Genomic DNA, 22552 nt, shown 5'->3' with positions numbered 1-22552 from the left:
AGGAGCACAATAATGTCAGTTTAAGCCAAAATGTAACTTCTGTTGTGTTTAGAAATGGTTTTCAAGGGATTGTGAAGGAAAAGTCACTTATAAATAAGTAAAATGTAGAATAAGCAAACAGAGACTATCAGATGTTTGCAAGCAATTTGGAAAGACTGTTTTAAGTTACAGCCATTGAACAGAATTATTTCCAATAAGCTTAGAACTTCCAAAAGTATTGTGGACATCTCCATAATCCATTGCAATGCAATGTGAAAAACAGTTTTTCTCGAAGAACAAAGGCAATGTCCTAAAAACATGTATTTTCTGTAGCTGTCTCTCAAGTGCTGTAATTTTCTGGACTTGCCAATGATATTGTAAATCTAAGTGAAAGAGTTTCTCTCTGGAGGACAGTGGGGAGTTTAATGTACAATTGAGAATACAGGAATACTTCTGTAGAGCAGTCCTGGAAATAACAGCAGACTCAGATGTCATTTTCTGTCCAGCACTTTCTAGCAGGTCTGGATATATTGTTTTGGCAGGCACTGCAGCTTGTGGTGTAAAAATATGGTTTATGCATCCTCATTTACCAGTCTTCAAATTTCTAAAACAAAGCAGAAATCTCTAAAGAGCGCAGTATATTTTATCTTTGCACAAAATTTCAAATAATTTACCATTTGAAGTTGTTAATGAAAAGGCTATAGCAGGGATTAAGAAAAATTAATCTGTAAATATCAGAGCACATTCCAAATTTTTTTCCTTTATAATGATGTCTTTTGTGCCCTAGATGCAAATATAAGTAAAAACATACATTTTAGTTATATAGCTCTATAGAGCTACTATGTGATGCAAAACAGTTCACTTCCTCTGTACAAGCTGATAAAACATTTTTCAAATGAGGAAGTATCCCCTTTTATAAAACCAGTAAATTTTCTCTAAGATTTGAAATTACATAACACATAGCATTCTTGTTCTCCACAGAGGGATTTTATAATCTTAGAATTTCCTCAAGTATTATTGACTTCCTTGGGTAGGTAGATACACAGCAAAATTTTGCTGAGTATTGATCTGATTAAATATATGTTTTTAATTGTGATGTTTAACTTCTGATTGCAACTGACTTCTGTCTTGCCTGACTTAAATATTTTAAGTAATAATAAAAAATTGGATTGTCTGGGATAAATCACATAAAATAATACATACAATTTATGTACTGTCGTCTGTAGTCATCATATCCTTGTTTGGCATTAGATTTATTTTATATTAAATTTTACAAAATTCTATATTTTGATGTTTTATTCAGAATTTTGGTCACCAAGTTACTTGCTAATGACCTTCAGAATTTGATGCCAGGCTTTTGCAGTAATTAAAACTGTAAGAGGGACTGAATGGAAAGGCTTTATCTGCATACAGTGTAATGTGCACATCTCTTCTGAATAAGGAAATCATTTAGCTGTCACAGAATGAAAGAACTAAAATTCTAGTGAACAAAAACTACCTGTGGTAGAATATAGTGAAAGTTCCATACATTTGACAGCCACCTTCTCTTCATTTCTCTCCTTGAAGTGTCAGATTATGCATAAATTGCTTTGTAAACCTTTATTACTTGCAAGGAATGACAATCCCAAGGGAAACCTTCCACTTTCACCTGAAGAACAGCCCTTTGACACCTGGAAGGATCAAATGAACAGAATAAGAGAGTGTTAAGTAATTTTATAATTCTAAATTTATAATTATTTCAAACTATTATTTTATAAATTGGAATTGGAAAATTTCTTAAATCCTCAGGACATCCCTGTGTGTTTCATTTTATTTTGTCCTTCTTAGTGAGAAAGCCCTTTATACAGGAGACTAAATGCACACCATTCTTGTTTTTCATAAAGACAGGATTTTTATTAAACTGTGAGACAAAGAAGGGTGATTCTCCTAGTCTTTCCATAAGGCTCTCAGCATTCCTTACACATTAGCATTTTCCTTTCTTCTACCCCTCTCAAGGCAAGCGATACAGATCTCATGCTAGTTGTTTTTAAAAAACATACAAACCCAAGCATTTAAATTTCATACCTCACTTAGTTTTAAACACTTTCTTAAATGCACAATTAAAGAAAAAGAGGAATCTAGGGGCATGAATCTACTCTGGCTTGTGCTTTGGAGAGAGAAATCTCACAGCCAGAAGACTACAATGATTTCTGTTCTGATATTCATGGCAGTACATGATGTATCTGGTGTACTTGCAGTTCTTCAAGGAAAAAATGAATCATGTTGAGGAGCAGCTACTATGGGGGGAAAGTGTATTGAACTTTAGAGAGCAAAATTTATTTCACAATCAGGTTCATTAAAGCAAATTGTTCATATTGCATTTTTATCCTCTACTCAAGGCCGTGAGATAGATATCTTCTTCTCAAAGGGGTTGGAGAATAAAAACTGTAATAGTAAGAAGAGATTTAGTTACCTGTTGTAGGTTTGATTTTAAAATGTCTTTGTGTAGTAAACACCGTTGAAAAGCACTGAATGACATTCAAAAGGACAAGACAGTGTTTTGCACACTGAAACTCTGAAAGTTCATTATAGAAAGAACAGTAAATAAGGAAACACTTAAATGATCTGAACACCATTAATGGGCCTCAGTCTTTAATTTTTGATGAAAACAATGGCTGTGCAGACAACTCTTTTCTCTCTTCTTAAAGGATTATTTCTAAAACCTGTAATAGTAATGAGAGCTCCCCAGAGTTTGAACAGTAGCCTCACCTGCATCATCCTTCAATCATTTCTGCATCAGTTATTCTAAGTTCTTTGTGGTTTTGTTTGTCTACCAAGACATATATGTTGGCATATATGTCTTGGTCGTAACATATATGTTAAAAAACCCAGAAAAGTAATTTAAAAAATTGTGAGATTTTAATTTTCCTTTCATGTTATGATAATAAATGTAACTGAGCTTTAATAGTAGCTGAATTTCAGAGGGACAAGGTTCGCTTTTTTTTTTTTTTTTTTTTTTAATTAAAACAGTTTCCGGCATTTTACATAAAAGACGGGAAATTTCTCATCCCACAAATTAGCTACTTCTTCAAATGCTCATAAAGTACATAAAAAATTAAAATAATTTACAAAAAGTCTAATATTTTTGTGTGGTCTTTTAATTCTGGGGGAAGTAGCATGACTTTTTTTTCTTATCTGATCCATGTTTTTGGAATTTTGAAAGAAGGAAAACAAATCATGTTGAGAAATAGAAAACAAAGTTTTAAAATAATTTACTGTCAATGAGATTCAGGACTAGACATTAGACAAAGAATATTTTATATAGCATATTGTATTAATACTATTAATATGTTCTAATTGCAGTTTGGCATATATTTGTGTAATATTAATGCTTATGTAATTCATATTTGTATAATATTGTGCTGTCAGACTGCCTTTCAGGTCTACTTAAAATGTGCAAAGCTGTTAATTGTGACCATGTCATAGTTGTTATGCCAATGTGCCCTGCAGGGTATGCAAACAGTTAACAAGACCATATAAATGTCTTCTGCTGATTTCCACAAATCACACTGCAGGGGTCCAGCTCTTTTCAGCTGATGGCACTAGTTTGCATTTCAAACTGTAGCATGCTATATAATACAAAAATTTCCATAAAGCAAGGTTGGCTAAGATTAAATACAATATGGTGGAAAGGCTCAAAGTAATTATAACATTTTCACCTAATCATGAGAGTCTGATTTTTCCCTGCCTTTCTGCTTGCTTTTCTGAAAGCTTTTCCATATGGATTCCAAAGGTTTCTCATCATTTTCTCTGAACAGCAGGATTGCCTCAACTGTCTTTCATCTTTCAGGAAAACACTCCTATGTCACCTCTTTCCTGTTGGTTAATCATTGGAATGCTTCTGTGTTCACAAAGACAAAAGTGTGTGTGCCTGAATGCACTTAAGTGTGAATTATTGGTGTGCTTCTGATGTTCCTACTATAATACCCATCTAGCCCAATACAACATACATAAAAAATGAACATAATATTCCATGAAGACACTGAATGCAGATCATAAACGTAGTTCTCACTTGCCTCGGTTTTCAGGTTGTTTAATTTCAATTTACAGTTTGTATACAATGGAGCAAGAATTTAATTTGAAAGGTTAAAATGGTCTTTTCACTGTACTGGTTTGATTTAGCACTGTCACCTCTTTCATGCTCACACATATTGTGAATTTTCCTGCATGTGAATGAATATAGTTCTTGTAAAGAGATGTTGTGATTTAGGGCTGGTGTTCTCCAGTTCAGTATTCCTATTAAAACCATGCTGCCACTTGCTTCCCCTCCCCTCCAATTGGAAGCACAAAAGGCAAGGATCATGGGTTGAGATAAGAACAGTTTGCTGAAAGCAGCAGTGAGATAAGGAAACAGTAACAGCAACAATATTAACAAGAGAAGGTATAGCACAAAGAAATGACTTGCACAGAAGGCCTGTGACAATAAAAAAATACCAATCAGTTCTTCCCAAACAAGTTTTCTTCCACTGAAAGGAATGCCCTTTTCCTCAGAAGCCAGTCCCTTCTCCCTCACCTCTGACAATAGCCTGCTGGGCTATAGAAAAACATCAGGACACACTCCTGCAGCATCTCCTTGCAGCTGCTGCAAAAAATCAACTTTGTCCTGGCCAAAACCAGAACAAGAGGGAAGAATAGATGCACTGATGTCTGTTTATGAGAGAGAACATGCATAATATGAGCACCAGTGGTACAAATTTCATTGTGAAACCCCACCAGTTCTTCTGAACTCTGATTTGAAAAGGTTTTATTGAATGCTAAGCTTTTTGTCTCTTTGTTGAAAATATAAAATGCTGATAATTGCATAATTATTATTGAAATTACAGCTGGTTATTAGTATTAACCAACTAAGTAGTTCTGTACTTAAATTATGTTTCTAATTGTATGTTATTATCAGTTGCTTTATGACAGCATGACAAAATACTTGAGTAGCAGTTCTTAACTGTGTAAAAAGGGGAATTTTATTTACGTGAAAATAGTAGCCTTTTATTAACAAAAATAGTGAAAACATATTTTTACAGTTGAAATACACTGAGATTACTTATTTTAATTGAATTAGTATTCCGTCTTCAGTATTTCCTAGAGATAAGTCATTCCTGAAAATAGTAAGAATAACATGCTTTTACTCAGGTTTGCTTTCCAAAGCAGACTAAAGGATAAGTTTTCAAATTGCTTTTAAAAAATATAGCTGTCTTAAGTGAATATTTCAGAGGTGTCAGAATAACTTTTTGAACTTGATGCCCAAACTAACCTCAGTCAAATAGTAACATTAGTGGTAGACAGTTTTTCAATGTCTTTCATTAATCAATATTAATATAAAAATCTCCTGGACCTCCGTCACTCAAATGACAGAGACCAGTTTCTAAGTCTTACATGGAAAAAGGTGCACTAGAGGTAGGGGAATGTTCTGTCATGGTTGTGTATTTTTAGAGGACAATTGTAAGTGTGAAGAACATGCAGGTCTTTCATGAGCAGCTCATGTGTGTTAATACAGGCATGAATTTTGTGCCTTACATGCAACACATACAGTGTCTGAACACATGGGAAATCTCACAAGGTCAAAAATCTGCAGTGTTACTGGTTGTTCATGAGTTCGATCTGTCATTTAAAATCTGTGAGAAATCTTTTGGCAGTTAATTAGCACTCAGTATCTGGTTTAAACCAGCAAAGAGGCAAGAAGTAATTTGATTTAAATGGACTCCAGTAAAATAGATTATGGCAATTAGAAAATACTTCTAAATAAAAAACTATCATGATAGATATCAATCCCATGAATTACGGCTAAATCTACAAAATTCCATAAGGAATGTACTGATTGTGTTGGCCCTTGAATAGGAACACCAAGAAATTTCACTTCCAATTAAGTAGTTTATTTGTAGTAGCTTGTTTATTATGGTACTGCTGACCTGATGCAAATAAGACATTTTCATGGCCCATTTAAAAGATGTAAGAATTTTCATTCTGAAACTCAATTCCCATTTTATCTGCGCTGTAGGTTGCCAGTATTTCTTACTGTTAGTCACTGTCTGCTGCTTCCTTGTAGAATAATACAAAGATAACATTTACTGAAGTCATTGTGCATTGCAAGTTTTTTCTTCTTCTAATACAACTAACTTGTGTACATCCAAGTTAGTGTACATTCCTTCTTAGAGTGCTCCTACACAACCAGTTTCATGGTCATTCCACTGACAAACCACAGTTCTCATCATAGTACTAAATACTTCTTGTTCTTCTTCTGTGAGTTTATCTTGAATCTTGGCAGTCTTCACAACATTTCACAACTATGAGGTCTGCCTATCTAAGGCTTTCCTTTCAGCCCACCTTCCTAAAACATCCCAGACTTATAAAAAGATTTCTCTCTGACTTCTCCAGATAAGTCTGAGATTATTTTTCTATGTGATTTCAGCTTGAGAACATAAAAATAAGTCATATGGAAAGTTGATTCTCCCAAAAGAAACAGTCCAACAGTATCAGTTCTGAAAGGATTTCTGCTGTAATAGTGGGACACTAATTCTCTTAAAAATCATGAAATATTATGTTAGGGAGAAAAACTTAATCCTTATCAAATCATTCAGTTGTCTAGGCCAGCACTGCCTATTTACTATGACCAAAGCAATTTTTGGCAGTATTAATAATGCTCAGAAACAACAGAACTGTTTTCTGTCAGGAAAAAATAATTCATGCAGGGAACAATGCTGTGCTGGGAGATGTCCCCTGTGGAATTTCTGCAGGGCTGAAAACAATCACAAAACTCATAGGCTTTTTGCTGAAATGCATAATGGATTTTGACCTCACCTCATTAAACAGCAGTACATAATACATTATGTATAAAACCCTCAACTCACAAAATAAACATTTTACAAGGGAAAAATGGAACAGAGAAGAACAGGAATCAGAAAAATCCTGTCTTGTTGTTAAATTACATGCTTTTGGAAGTCATTCTAATTGAAATGTCTACAACATATAGGCATACACATATGAGAAAGTCATCCCAGGCTCTCTTTCTTTCTCTTTTGATGGAGATAAAGTAAGCAGTTCATTGGATGTCTAAAGTTCACATCTAACATAAGTCAGATAAATAATTGCCAGCAGGGAGACCTATCTCCATTAACCATAAAGGGACTCAGATATTGGCTCAGATATTCAGGGCTTGACTGGCTCAGATATTCAGGGCTAAATTGTTCGTATCTAACGTTGTGAGATGAGTTCCAACCTCAGAGAGCACTGTAATGAGGCTGCATATGAACATGAAGATGTGACAATTAATTAACTGTGTGGCAAATGGTCTCTACTGCAGCATTTACCTTGCAGGTGTAGGAACAGTAACACAAGCAGAGGCAAAGCAGTCTGCCTGGTGAAGGGGGTGTGGAATAGGTGCAGGCAAATTCTCGTGTGAGTGCTCAGCACACAGAAGCCAGCAGCACCCCGACTGCTCACCTGTGTCCAGCAGGAACAGAAGGGATCCCCTCTCCCCCACCATCCCCTGCACCCCCTGAGGTTGTAGGATAACCTCAGAGTCCTGTCCATGCCCCTTCTGGCTACTGCAAATATTAACCATGTCCTGACCAGGGCCAGGACATAGCTGTAGTACTCATGGGCAAGAATGGCACAGCTTATTTCTCAAAGTTTGTCTCTGGTTGTTACCAGATAAGAGTTACTGCATCCTGTTCTGTAAGTTATGTCTGGAGAAGAAATCTGTGTGGAAGGGTAAAGGTTTGTCTAAGCATCTTATGGAACCTGTTGTATGTATAAATGTCCAAATATCTCATGGCAGCACACAGTAACAGAGGTTTTAGATAACGGGGAACCTCTATGGTTTACTATAAAATAATTAGGTAGAAAACAGAAAAAAATAGTATCAACTTGTATTTAAACAGCGTTCTGTAATCAGTACTATGTGCTTGAGTCATACACAGAACTAAAATACATAATCTGATATTTTTAAACAAGCACAGTTCATGTGGTGAATATTAAGTAACTTCTTGTAAATATATTTAATAATTTTCACTAGTAATAAGCCAAGTTATTTCAGAGTCTGTTAATTCCTCAGTAATAAATTGTTATACTATTCTCAGCAATGAAAATATTTATATACGTAGTGTAAGAGCAAATAAGACTGATAGTTGAAAAAAAGTTATAATGTTATACCATAATGTCTGTAAGCAAAGTTACATTATGAACTGACAATTATTTGGTCTAATTTTTGAATATAAATAAACAAGTTGTTTTTTTTTTTGTTTTGTGGAAGTGTAGAAATGAGTACTGCATATATACAAGGATATGGGCTTCTGTTCATGTGTAAACGATATGGCTTTCTCTGTCCTGCTAGGAAGCCACAGGAACAAAAGATGACATCTTTCTAAAGATGAGGGTTAGAACTGAGAGCCACAAGCATGTTATAGACACAGGATGGCTCTGCAGGAAACTTGAACAGAGGCAAGGATGTCATTTGATCATGTTTTGAAAGCTGTGTGAGCAGGGCATGGTGATAGGAAATTCAGAATTGAGAGTAGACCTTGTGTGAAACCTTTCTGAGGGCACTCTCATTTGGGAGCATTATATTATAGGAAAGTGGATACATTTTTAGATATAAGATGCCTATGGACATACCTGGCTCATGGTTTGAATTTACAATAACTATTTTGTTTCTCACACCCATGATTGGGGTTTTTTTGCTTTATCTCAGTGTTTATGAGACAGATATTGCTCACTGTTGTTCTTGATAAGCAGCTTCAGCTACTGAGTTTTTATTCTTTTAGCCAAAATTGCAAGCTTTAATGAATAGTTTGAATTGTTGGTGATTTCTGTGCTGTAAAAATGGAAGTTAGTGAATATTCTCATGCTTTAAGGAGGTGCAACCTTGTAAGATTCCTTTAAATTCAATCAATGCTTCTTTAAGAACTTAGTATAAACTGAAGTTGTTTAAACCCAGTAGGCGATGTTTTTAATGTTGATATATCTTTAAATATGAATATCTGATGTATTGTGAATTCATTATTTCCTGTACATCATAAAGAATACTTTCATTTATTTGCATACTTATTCTGAAGCCTAATATATATATTGTCATTCCAATAGATACACACTTGTGAGCTGTAGATTATGATATGGTCCCATGAAATATTTTATGATGGGTGAATTAGAATATTATGGCAAATGGGAGGAAAGTTTTGCCACTCTTTATAGGCTGAAATAAATTTAAGCTCCCTGAAAACAGCAGTTAATGCACTTCATATATTAAAAGGTCATGTTGCATGTATCAAAAACTAAGATGTAAGTTGAACAGGGCATGATGAAAATGCTTTCCAGGTAAAACTTTATAATAGTTTCTGGTTCCTAGCTATTGTAATTATATCTTCATATTTTCTTTGGAATTTTATATAAATATTGTCACTTAAATTAGGCAGCTAAGCAGTTCCCTTTCTTTTTTTCCTCTACATAGCAGATGGTACGTGAACAATACACGACAACGACACCAGGCACAAGCCTAGAAAGGCCGAAGAATGAATATGTCTACAAAATTGGAATTTATGGCTGGAGAAAGCGATGTCTCTACCTGTTTGTTCTCCTCCTGCTTATCATCCTGGTTGTGAATTTTTCTTTGACGATTTGGATTCTTAAAGTGATGTGGTTTTCCCCAGTAAGTGTCCTTTTTATTTTTCCATTCTTGTCTTCCCTGCTGCAGCAGTTCACTTATTTTTTATGTACACCAGCTTCTCTGTAGGTAGTGCATGGTTCTTTTTTCTTTCTTCTCAATTTGTACTTTGGCTGAAAGTATGTTAGAAAAATCTCTTTGAATGTACTTCCTCATATGTAATTTCTGTATTAGTAATAGTTTTTGAAATACTGAGGTTGTTGATGCTTTAAATTGCAGTGAATTCTAACCATTCTATGAGAACGTATTTTACCGTTGTCTCATAATCTCTACTTAGTTGATATTTTATAGATGTGTTTGTTGTAGTTTTATCTCATACAGAATTCCTTAGTTAAAATATTGCTGACATTTACTGTGGGTTTTTAGCTTCTTTCTCCTATTTGTCAGCATCTAGAATTTAACAATTTATTTGCCCAATTAATTACAGCTCAGGGGTAATTATCACTACTTCATGCTTGAGGCTAAGCAGCTATATAATTCAGAAGTAAATTTAATAACTTTCCACTGCCATATATATTTTAATATTTATAATGTAATTTTGCATGTAGTAGATTAAAGGGTAAATTTCAGAAGTCTGCAAGATACGACTTTAGTCAAAATGCAATCAAATGCATCAGTGAATATTGAAGCTAAGCTAATTTGCTCCTAACATGCAGTTGTGATACACAGATGATTTGAATAGTCTTGTTGCAAGGAAAACGATAATAATAAATTTCTAAAACTCTTCCCTGACTACTGAAGAAAGTTTCTGTTATCTATTGTTATTATGCCTCTATCACTAAGTGAAGAACTCTGTATCTTAATATAAATATTTCTATACTCACTAAAAAGATGGTGTGTTAATTTTATGTCCTACTTGCTTATACAGACTTTTGTGCTTGAATTCCTGTGAAGTCTTCCCCTACATGAATTCTTTGCAGCACTGTTACTGTCATACAGATTACAGTGCAAAACATCTTAGCTCACATATAATTTTTCTCTTATGCAGCTCACATGGAAGATAGTGCCTGCATGTCATAAATTACAGAGAATGTGAAAAATGTATAATTGTTTTCTGTGTGGCTCAGGGTTCTATTTTAAGGAGTTTTAAAAAGTATTTTATGTTGATTTGATTTCTACATATGAGCCTGGTATTTCTTGTCTGGTAGCAGTGAGGACTAAAAAAGTAACACTAGAAAGTCTACTTATAGGAATGCCTATCTCCTTGTAGTTCCTGTGTGGAAGACACCAAGTGCCTTGATCTGCTGAGGGACAGTGTCCTCCTGCTTTTGCAACAAAAGCAGTGGAGGAACTGCTCTAGCAGTGCAGGTTTACATCCTTTCACAGAGTGGGCTGTGAATTCCTAATTCTGTGTTAAAGAATCTGTGTGCCTGACACACTCAATTGGATAGTGATTTACTTGTAATATTTTCATTGATTTGGGATAATTTTAGGGAAATACTGAAATTCAAAAAATAGCAGCTGTAAATACATTTGTGCAGAGTGCACATGGATGTCACAATCCTCAGCAAAAGGACATGTGATGTCATTAAGAACAGAGAACTTTTTTACTGGGTGTTGTTTTAATAGACTGCAGCTCTCAAGAAGTAACTCTGAGGAATACCAGAAATACCCAGAGATTCACAGAGAAGGTCTGTTAGCCACTGAGTATAAGAAAGATGTTTAGTGTATGTTCAAATCTAAAAGTATAGTTGAGGCATCACAGTGCTTTCCTGTGTCTAAGGAAACACCAACTGTGAAGCACTAACACTCATAAGAAATTATTCATATTATCATAAAACATAAAGCATTTATGACTCCAAGTATTTTGTTGCTATTTGAAAAGAGAGGTATCAATATAGTGTCAGAATTAGATTTTTATGATTCATGAGTTCCAAGGCTGATAAGTGTTTGTTGTTTAGGAAATGAGTTACTTCATGTATATCACACTTACCAGTTAAGCATTCCCGTGACTGGGATGAGTTTAAAAGTAATTGTGACATATTATCCTATGCAATCATCAGTTATTTAGCAAATATTAATATGTCAACTATGATAACACTTATATTTATTAATTGTATTCTAGGTCTATTGTGTAGAGATTATAGTCACAATAGATATTGTATTTTTAGATAATACTTAAAAAACATTTTAAAAGACATTTAAAAACTAAATAAATTAATTAAGATTATTCTTAAAAACACCACTCAACAATATTGAAATATTGATAGCTAATAAGATATTAACAGGCTTTTTTCTCTGTAAAATAATACAGGAAACAAGTTGTATTCTCACTAAGGTTGCTAAACATATTTAGAAAAAAATGTTACAAATATTTTAAAATTTATTTTTATGGTAGAAGAGAGACTACAGTATATAATTTCTTAGGAAAACAGTTTTTCAGTAGTAGGGACATTGGTGTTTTAGTGACTGATTGATTGATATGGTTCTGTAGCACAGCCCTTTCATAAGCCCACTCAGAGCTGACAAACTGGTTATTTAGACATCAAAGTTTCTTTTGTTGCATAAAAAGCATCCTCTTTTTCTATAAAGCATCCTTGACTCTTTCATTAAGTAATAACTTGCAGAATACAAAAATTACGTGCTGCCTCTATTCAGAGATCCAGATTAAAATAATAATTAAATTAGGAACAGAGCTTGAAGAAGCTCTGGCATTGAATTAATCCATGCACACGTGTCCTGCCTTAACCCCCATAAAACCAGACAGTGTGATAAGTGCTAGCAAAGAAGCTAAGCTGATAAAGGAGAACATGAGCCAGATGTAGATATGCTGCAAGATTAATGGATTTTGATCTCCTTGTAAGAATTTGGAATGGTGAAAGACAGAAACTTTTCTAAGCTCTATTGTTTGAGAGGCCTTCGGCATCAAATATAGATTACTAAATTGAACAGAATTTCATTATTTCATTTCATTTCAGCTATACTGAAAGAGAACAAACTGAAAAGAGAATATATATCCCTTTTCTCATGCTGCCCCAATTAAAAAACACATGGGCATCTCCAAATTGTGCACATTAATTCAAAGGTATCAGCTGTGCCTCATTCTTTTTTATTTCCTTTCTCTCTTGGAGTTCAGAGGGACAGGGTCTCAAGTATTTTTGTGGGAATGAGTAAAGAAACCTATGAATTCATTATATTCAGCTGTTTCAGAGAAGGCATTCAAATAATCATGTCTTTAGCTTGGTGAACAAGGTGAAATAGAGTAATTTAAAAACTAGCATTATTTTTGCACGAAAATTAGTTTGGTTGGATTTTTTTCCCTGGACGACATACCACATTTGGCATATAATGCAAATTTCATGTTCTCTTTTTAACATAATGAGGCTTTCTGAGCACTAAAGAGGACTGCTAGTTTTAAGAGTTTCGAAAACTAAGAGCCTTAAGGGTTTTAGGGCTGCAAGGATGTCAGAAGTCCTTTGGGCAATTCTGAAAGGTCCAGTAGGTCTGAAAGAGGGACAATTTGATGCCTCTGGTATGTGCTGGAAGACAACTGTGGCAGGGTGGAAGCAGTGAAGATTTCTAGAAGGTGTCAGCAACAGCTTCTGGAAGGGACAATTAAAGTGGCACACAGCTGGATTTGCTACTCACAGGATCCCATGGGAGCCAGATCTGAAGGGTGAAGTTGCCCAGAAAAGCTTGATCAAGTTTAAGGACTGATCCTCCAAATGTAGGAATGATCAGTCCTGATACTCAGGAAGATAAATATCCTGGTTTAGCTGGGTAGGGTACTTGTGATGGAGCTTCAATGAAAAAGCAATATAGAAGAGTTGGAAGCAGATAAAGGCTACAAAGAAGAAATTTTGAAATCTCTGGGCCCAATCTCTGGCCCAATCTCTGGGCCAGGAAATGTGTCAGGAACGTCAAAGCTCAGCTTGAGTTAGGAATTACAGAGAGCAAATGGCAAAAAGATGGTGTGCATGCATTGGTGCAGAGAGAATTGATTCTCTTGCAGAGTCACCCTCTGCAATGTTTGAAAGGCTTTAGAGACTGGGGGCATCCTTGGTAACTGGGGAAATGCAAGTGTTGCACTTGTCTTTAAAAAAGGGGGGCCATGGGTTTATTTACCAAGGGTGAATGATGCCTGACAAGTCTTATTGCCATTTTATGATAAAATGTCTGGAATTATAGATGATGGGAGGACACAAAATGTCATTTATCTTGACTTCAGCAAGGCTTCTGACCCTCTCCCACAATAATCCTGTACCTGTAAATTATATTGGATATTACAGCCTGGATATTACAGCCAGTATTACAGGAGTGGGCAAGCAGGGAAGTATAAAAAGTAAACTGCCTGGGTAGTCAGGCTCAGAAGGTAGATGCTAATGTGTTGTGGTCTGCATGGAGGGCAGAAATAAGCATTGCAGTTGACTTGTCCTGGTCTTGTCCTTTTCAAAAACTAAATCAATGGCTTGGAGGAGGTGACAGAATCCTTGCTTACTAAATTAGCAGATGATACCAGTTGGAGGGTACCATTCAATACTTCCAAGACCCTGGCTGGAGGTCACACTACCTCTAGTCCAGAACTGTCATGCTAAAACTGAGGTGTGAAAAATGTACCTGATCAGGTGATTGCCATTCCTGATTTAGAGAATAATTTTCAGAAACTCCTCATTAATTCAGTTGTTGTATTATTTCGTTTCTGCCACATTGCCATAACACTAGGAACAGTTGTATGCCAAAGATAATTTCTAATTTTTTTTAGCTTCTGATGGAGAAATCCATGTTTTCCATGGATTTTAGTGGATTCCCCAGCTATTATGGTCTCCTGGAATAAGAAGAGAAATTGCACTGTATTTCATTTTGGTAAGGACAGATAGTAATGCAGCTACAGTGTTCACCAGGATAACTAGTTCCCTCTCTTCATTGTGGAGTTTCCTCTGACAAAAATTTTAAGCACAGTGTAAGAAAAGTAGACTGGTCTTTATGGTTTTAGATGTACTGTTAGTCAAACATAATTCATATCTGCACTCAATCTCAAGATCTCCTTCCATCCATATCAAACCTTACTTGGGTTTGAGTCTAACAAGAGGAAAGTCAAGTCCTAATAGTAAGCCTTGGAAAAACCTGCAGGTCACCTGATCATGACAGGGAATAACTTGGTCTGTGGAGGGAGTGTCCAATGTCCAGTCCAACAATGCATATCCTAAACGTGGTTCTTCCCAAGAACAGGACAAATGTTTAGCCTCCTCTTGTCCCTGCACATGTCAGCTGGACATGGAGACAAAGGCCATGAGAACCAGGAGGATTTCTGCACATTTAGGATAGATTGTGGGCTTTTACTTTCTCTGTTATTCACATAAATTTCTGGCAGTGAGATAAACAGGGAAATTGCCGCAGTTGTACAAAAACATACAAAGTTTTCTAGATGTCATTGACGGGTGTTTTCTTCTTTTGGCCTACTTTTAATAAGGGTGTACTCTTCCCATGTAGCCATTCCTGGAAACTTTTAGCACAGATATAGGTCCCTTCTAAACTTCTGGGGTTCTTATTAAAAAGTAATACAAACTTATTATTTAAAGTTTTCTGTAAGGCAATAGTAATTTCTTGGTAGTTCATTTAATAAGATATGTTGGAAAGCAAATTATATATAATTGTGCTATATATACATATTAGCTGGCTAATAATGGTTCTGCTCTAAATCTATAAATACAATATGTATTTTGAAATTTAAAAACTGATTTTGTAATAAAATAGTTGTGTAAACAGCTATTTAAGCACTTGATAAACTCAGGCACTGAAGATGGAGGGACTTACTTAAGGAAATATAGAGATATGAAACTTGGAATGTAATGAATTAAGAAAGGAAAATTTTAACAGAAAATCAGTTAACACTTTCTGACAGTGAGGCTTAATAGACTGTGTAATAGCATGCTTTATTAAATTGGAGATGCTCAGTCATTTGAAACAGCTAAAACCAGAGCAGACAGCGATGAAAATGTACAGAAAAGAGCACTTACAGCAAGTTCTCCTTCACTAAAGACATCCATTAATGAAGTTGTGCAGGCTTTCCATGCATTTTGTGATTAACAGTGGGTGCTCCATGAAATTAGTTGCCATTTTGAGAATATCGCATTGCCTTAATACTCAAATTTAATAAATTATTGAATTTTCAAATTCTCATCCAAGTTTTCATGTCAGAACATAAACATTCCATAGTTTATATTGTGAATAATCCAAAATAGCAGTATTTTGCAACTTTGCTATTAGGTTAAATACAATTTGCCTCCAATCAGGCTACAGTCATTCCCATTGTCTCTATCAGGCAAATATTTAAATATTTTATGCAGAGTAATAATTGAATAGAAAGATATTGAAATACTTACTGCAGAAAGCTGTTGCCAAAGAAGGACTTTTCAGTAGTGATACATATTTTCATTTAAATATTTTTTTTAAGCATTTGATTATTCTGAATTATTCTGAATATATTATTAATTAAATCATGTGTATGTAAAATGGTGTGGAGGAACATTTGTTTTAAGTGGACTGTTGTAATAATCTATAATATTAATAATATTATTAATATTATTAATCTATAATATTAATAAAGAATTACAAAAAATCAGAGTACAGTGAGATTAGAGTGCACATGCGAATTTAAGAATTGGATTTAAGAAAACCCTTTTGACAACCTTTACAAATCAAAAGAAAATAATTAATTCCATTTCTTTAGCTAAATTGCAAATGACAATTAATTATGTTAATATAACAAAATTAAAAACCCTACTTAGAAAAACCTAGTTCCTGAAGAAGTACATGTAGCAGTGGGAGTAGCAGTCTATTTCTTCCCAGTCTGTTTTTTCTAACACAGGAGTTACAATGCCAGATATAATGGCATTTTTTAATATCTGTGCAGTACAGAACCAGACAGAACTTGGTCCTGGCTGAACAAGGAAATGAAGCTAAAACTGAATCTCTTTTGAGAAGATATTCTTTTCTCCTGAGTAACACCTGTTTTAATTAATTATTTAAGTAAAGAAGTTTCTTACTCTGTATATCAGGACAAAGAAAAGAGAAACTGAAAATATCTTGAAAGTATGCATCTTAAATATGAAACCTGTTTTATGAAAGAAATGTCATAAAAATAATCAGGGGTTTGATAATTTGTGTAATTCATAGCTGTTTTCTTACAAATCTGTTGAAGTCAAAGTGGCCATCTACTTTTCTAAATCTCAAAATAATATCTACCCAATTTTCAGTCTTATGTGCAAATGGTGTTTTGGTTTATATCCAGCCCTAAGCCAGGTGTGACTAACTTCTATACCAGGAGTGCTTGCTGTTGCCAAAGGCTCTGATTTGACCAATGTCTTTGGCTGAGATGACTCCACTGTCATCTAGCAGATGAGTCAGATACCCTCTGCCTGAGCCCAGCAAACAGAGTCCTTGCAACTGAAAATGAGATGAGGCTTCAGTAATGTTATCATACCAAGCACGTACTTAGCTCCAGAATTGATATTGTAAGTCAAACAGAGAGTTTCATCAGATTCATTACCAATCCTGTTTTGCTGATTGCTCTTTAACAATCTCTACCCACAGTCCTATTATCTCAATGAAACAGTACACTCTTGTTTGCAAAGCAAGTTCTCTAAATAGTAATTGCTGCAAGAAGTGCTGCAGTGCAAGCTGGATCTATAAATCCATTAATTGAACGAGCTTTGGGGCACAACAAGTGATGTCTTGGTCTGAACTTGCCAAGGTCTTTCTCTGATCTGGCCTAGAAGGAGGGTGTAAGGATCCTACAAGAAAGAAAAGGATTTAACTGAGTGGAAGTGCTGCATTCTTTCCACTCTGAAGTTAATACCATTAATGGTTTCATTCAGCCACTACAGCATGTGTGGACGTTTTAATATATGAAAAAGTTGAATATTCAGGGAGCAAATACTGCAAATCAGACATGCTTTTAACTCCTGAGATGGAAGCTACTTGATTTGAACTGAATTTGTGTTAAAACTTATGTTGGAATCAACTTTGAGAATTTTTTTGGTGTAAACATGCTAACACATGGGTCAGCCTGTCTTTCCAATATTTGATCTCTCCAAAAGGAGAAAATACACATCTTCCCTTGCAGCTATTAGCTGATGCACAGAGCAGAAGTTCTATTTCTCTTATTCAAAGGAGTCTGAGGACTGCATTTGAGTCTAATACTGAGAAGGTGCAGAAACAGTGGTGATGTGCTGTGATATGATATGACATCTGATTGACCAAATACAGTGAGCCAATGTGTATCAGTTTCAGTGTTGGTAGGAAAATAAAGCTATAGTTATTGATTGAATTTAGGTGGCTAGAAATACTCTTTTTTAAACTGAATGATTGTTCCCCATGCCTCATGCTTATTTCTAAGGGCTGCATGCCTACAGCAGCAGACCTGCATTGTCATATTCCTGGGAGGTAAATCCCAGATAAATCACCTGATGCTCTTTTGCTTCCATATGCCATGGGCAGCATGAGGCTCAGCTACCAGAGAGCAACTCACTGTGAGTGCAAGAGCCCTAGAGCAGCACCTGCTTGTTTTATACCCCTAGTGGTCTGGAGTCTGTGTTTAGAGTCTAAGAGAATGGTAGCACATCCAAGACAGTCCTCCCATCCAGATGTTCCACAACACAATGTGTCTTACCTTAGGATTCTGCAGTGGTGGCTACTCATTTCAGCTGTTTTGGAGTATCCCTATGTAGATAATTCATTGAAAAGCTAGATGTCAAATGTCTTTTAGAATAGAACTTCTCAATCAAGGAATCTTTTGATGAGCTTTTACGAGGACTCACAGATTGAATTTTTTTGGTAGAAGGTTTTGTCTCTGTTTCTCCAAGCACTTACCTGCTTGGGAGCATTTTTCAAATTAGGAAAGAATGCTTCTACTGTAGTTGAAGACATCCTGTTGCTGCAGTTAGAGTAAGTCAAGCAGTTCTGAAATGAAAACTGGTCACACCTTTGTGAACACTAATGCTAAGTTGCATCTTTGGTGCGTCAGTTTGGCAGCTGTCAGCAGTTTCCACGCTAGTCAACTCCTTGTGGCAATAAAACCTGTTTGCTGTCTACAGAGATGCCATTTCCTCCTCCCCTGCTGTACATCTGCCTCCCTGCCTCACTGAGGGCTTTGAGTAATTACAAAATGTGAGTCTCAGCTGCATCTGTATGTGCGACAGTGTGCTACAGCTCAGGGCCAGCAAACTCAACCAGTGACAGTCACCAGCATCAGGATAACCAGAATCCTGACTTGCCAGACATCTCCTGTGTTTAATGAAGCACTTTTGTTTCCCCATCCTAAGCAATAGCTTGTTGTACAACTGATCAAAGTCCACATCTAACTGGTATCAAGTCCCTTTTCTCAATTCAGTAGAAATATTTTTATTCAGTTATTTGAATAGGAACAGAATCAAATCCATGAAACAGAAAGCATCAAGTTTGTTCATCACTGAGGAAGCTGCAATACTCAGTAAACAGCAATTGGTAATGAAAGAAGCAGAGTGGTTGTAGAGAGAACATTATGTGTAACTATTATGCCTTTTCATGGAACTTAGCATTGGATCTCAGTGCATGGGGGTGGTTGTTTATTCCAAATCCCTCTCTTTTATATTCCATGTAACTTCAATTTGCCAGTTTTAAAAGGGGCATAATAGAATTCCCCTGTCTCACTGTACTGCATAACTCAGTACTTTTACAATCTTAAGATGCTCATATATTGTGGTACTAAGATCATAGTCATTGTTTGTAGTCACAAGGGTAATAGAAGTAAGGGTCATTATATAAAATTCACATTTTTATTGTATGATTGCATGCATGTTACAAAGTTTGTTAGTCCTCACAGAGAGTCATTTGTGCACATAACCCAAATCTAAATTTCCCTGGGTTTACCCTTTCCAAGTGGTCAATGAGAATGGATAATGAGGCTGTTAGGCAAATATGTGAGAATGTGAGCTTTGTGTCAATGCTTAAATTAAATATCTTATGAAGAAAATATGGTGTACTGGAGGACATACTTAGACAAAGTAATCCTGAGGGATATAACTGGATTTACTGAAAAAATAGAAATTTTTCGATAAGTTGAAAGTGCTGACTTTTGTGATGTGACATTCTTTATGTCAAAGATATTTCTTTGTCTATATAGCATTTTCCAAATAATCATTGCTAGGAAACCTGAATCCTTTAGAAAGAGTGTGCTGAGTAAATTGATTACTTTTTTTCCACATCAACTTTTTTTTTTCTCTCTACTAAAAATTTCTTCCTGACAAAGGCACGACAGAGATTGCCACCCAGGAGTTTGTTAATTTTCCCCAGTCTGCTTCAGAGCAAGAATTAATTGCTACTTCTTCCTCTGCCTTCTTAAATTTCAGATTTGTCAATATCATTTTTGTACTTATTCTATAATATACTATTTATGTATTTATTTATATTCCATAAAAATATGCAATCTCTGTTTAAACCTGATAGCTAATATAAACTACTTTCACCTGATGGGAAAAGGTATGAGCTTAAGCCAATTATCAGACCCTACATTTGATTTAAAAAAGAGGAGATACTTGTTGGTATTTCTTTAGACTGTCCTGATATTTCACATCAGACTTTTCAAAAGTATTTTTATTAAAACCTGTGTGTCTTGATAATGTTGGAGTGTTGCAGGTGAGAAAAAACTGTCCATAGTCTTCACTAGAAAACCATATTTCAAAATTAATCAGTGCTGGCTAGGGACTGTCATTATAAAAGCTCATCTTAGGTATTATTTCAGTTTTGTCTTATGGGATGTATCAGTATATACTGGGTACTTCTTAGAAGCTTTGTAAAGGTCTAGCATTTGGAAACCATATCTGTTTTCACTGAGAAGTCACTACATTATATATTTCAAAACAGTAAAATATTTGACCCTGAAAAACAGGTTCCATAAATAGCTGTTCTAAAAGCTTCTTTCTGAAGCAAATCTAGCTGAGGAAGAATCATGGTTGTACTCTCCAGTGGAGTGAATGAACATTTCCCACCTTATGGAGTTTAAACAAAACTTGTTTCTCTGTCTCGTTTTGGGCCTGCTAGAAAAATAGCTATGATTTCTCATGGAAGGCTGGTTTGATATGTTACTTAGCATAACATATATACATGTATAATCTGATTAGTCAGAACATATATTTGAAAGCAATTACCATCTCTTTGATTATAACTTTTAGCAGTGGCAAGCATAATTCATTAGATGAACAATTTATTGATGTATAATTGGTGGCCTGTTTTGTATCAATTCTGCTTATATAGAGAACTACCTAAAAACTGTTTGGAGTGGAAATACTTTACTGGGTTTATTGTTTTTTATTTAGCCATTCCATCTGCTTCTTGTAGTTTGCAGCAGTTGTCTTGAAATATTTCCATGTGGCCAGGCTGTAAGGCTGCTTTTTTTGCTTGTTTTTTTTTGCATTTTTTTTGGAGGCAAGTTTTCTGTCACTCTTTATGTCAGAGAAAGGGGTGAATCCTTTACAAATTAGCTAAATACCTGTGCAGTACCTTGCAACTGAAGCCTGCAAACCCTCAGATGTACTTACTGAAGTAATTCCTCACTCATTTCTCACATTATCAATTCTATGATAATGATGAAAGGAAGTGAAAAGAAAGAAAGGAATTATCAGCTGGAAAGAATAATTCGGCTGAAAGAAGGAGGGAATGATGAAGAAAGGATGAGAAAACTGAGAAGCAGGTCATAGAGAAAAAGGTACATGATAATGAGATATAGAGCCTTGACCTAAGGAGAAGAAATCTAAATCAATGAATTAAAACTTAATTAAAAAGAAGAAATTGCTGAAAATAAAAGCAAATAAAAATCCCTCTTTGCCTGTTTTGTAGGCTTACATTATTGATAGAATGAACCCTGAGATGTTAATGGAAGGTTTTTTATGTGAGTACTCATATGTAAAAGTTTATTGTTCATTACATTTTTAGAAGGCAAGTACAAAATCTGTTTTAGCACAGCCAATACAAATGCACTTCTTTTTCGTTTAATGACTATAAAACTGTATTTCCACTCCACACCCTCCCCCCCCACCATAAAAAAACCAAACACCAAGTTTAATAACTTCATGAAACCTGCAATTTCTCTGAGAATATTACTCCTGGAAAGAAATAAGGAATTCTCAAAGTTTTAAATGCATTCCTATTTGTATATTTATCAGTAGACTCGAGGCAGGCAGCTCTGAAAGTGTTTAATTCATGAAAAGAACACAAATTAAATACAGCAACAATAGTAAATTTTGCATAATTCTCCCATCTTCTCCTCAGACTGGAATGGGACACCTGCGTGTTACAAAAGAAGGCCTCAGACTGGAAGGGGAATCTGAATTCCTGTTCCCTCTTTATGCCAAAGAAATCCATTCAAGAGTGGTGAGTGGGTGATCTTGCAATAATGCTAAACAGAATAAATGCACTTCTGAATAATTGAACTTTCCATTATTTCTGTCATTAAATATATATATATATATATACACACATGTATGTCTGTATACACAAAGATTCTGCACACTTTACAAGGTCAGTGTTATGAAGCTTTGTCAGAATTTATCTCTTAGGCATGTGATAAGCAGCTCAAACAGGAATTATAATTTTTATCTTATGTAAGTCATGCTAAAACTTGAGAAGTGTGTAGAAAGGTTTTTTATTATTTTTACTGAGATTATTTTTTAATGTAGGCTTCCCTAGGAAAATGTTTGTTTTGTTTATTCAACCACTATACAATACTTTCATCATCTCTAAAATCAGTGGATCCCAATGGAAAGTTTTGATTTCTCTAAAACATACAATTTTTTTCACTTCAAAGGCAATGCCATGAAATGTCTGGTATGTTTGTATATTTATGTACATAAAATTTACAAGTATAAATGGCAAGACTTATTATTTAATCTAATTTACCTAGATAGA

At 35.1% G+C, this 22552-nt stretch overlaps 1 protein-coding gene across 6 annotated transcripts in view; it reads left to right on the top strand.

The window, feature by feature from the left end:
- SGCG (sarcoglycan gamma) overlaps positions 1 to 22552 on the top strand; it is a 103129-nt gene that overhangs the window by 42528 nt on the left and 38049 nt on the right. For 3 of the 6 annotated variants that reach the window (XM_079298843.1, XM_079298844.1, XM_079298846.1), the window contains 2 exons: positions 9458 to 9655; positions 21917 to 22018. In XM_079298843.1, the coding sequence (XP_079154969.1) occupies positions 9461 to 9655; positions 21917 to 22018 (297 nt within the window). In that variant the 5' untranslated portion in view covers positions 9458 to 9460. The remainder of the gene's footprint in view (positions 1 to 9457; positions 9656 to 21916; positions 22019 to 22552) is intronic. The other 3 variants (XM_079298845.1, XM_079298847.1, XM_079298848.1) reach the window with 1 other exon arrangement.

This window comes from Erithacus rubecula (assembly GCF_903797595.1).
Source record: "Erithacus rubecula genome assembly, chromosome: 1".
NCBI classification, from domain to species: domain Eukaryota; kingdom Metazoa; phylum Chordata; class Aves; order Passeriformes; family Muscicapidae; genus Erithacus; species Erithacus rubecula.
This window is presented reverse-complemented; position numbering and strand designations above follow the sequence as displayed.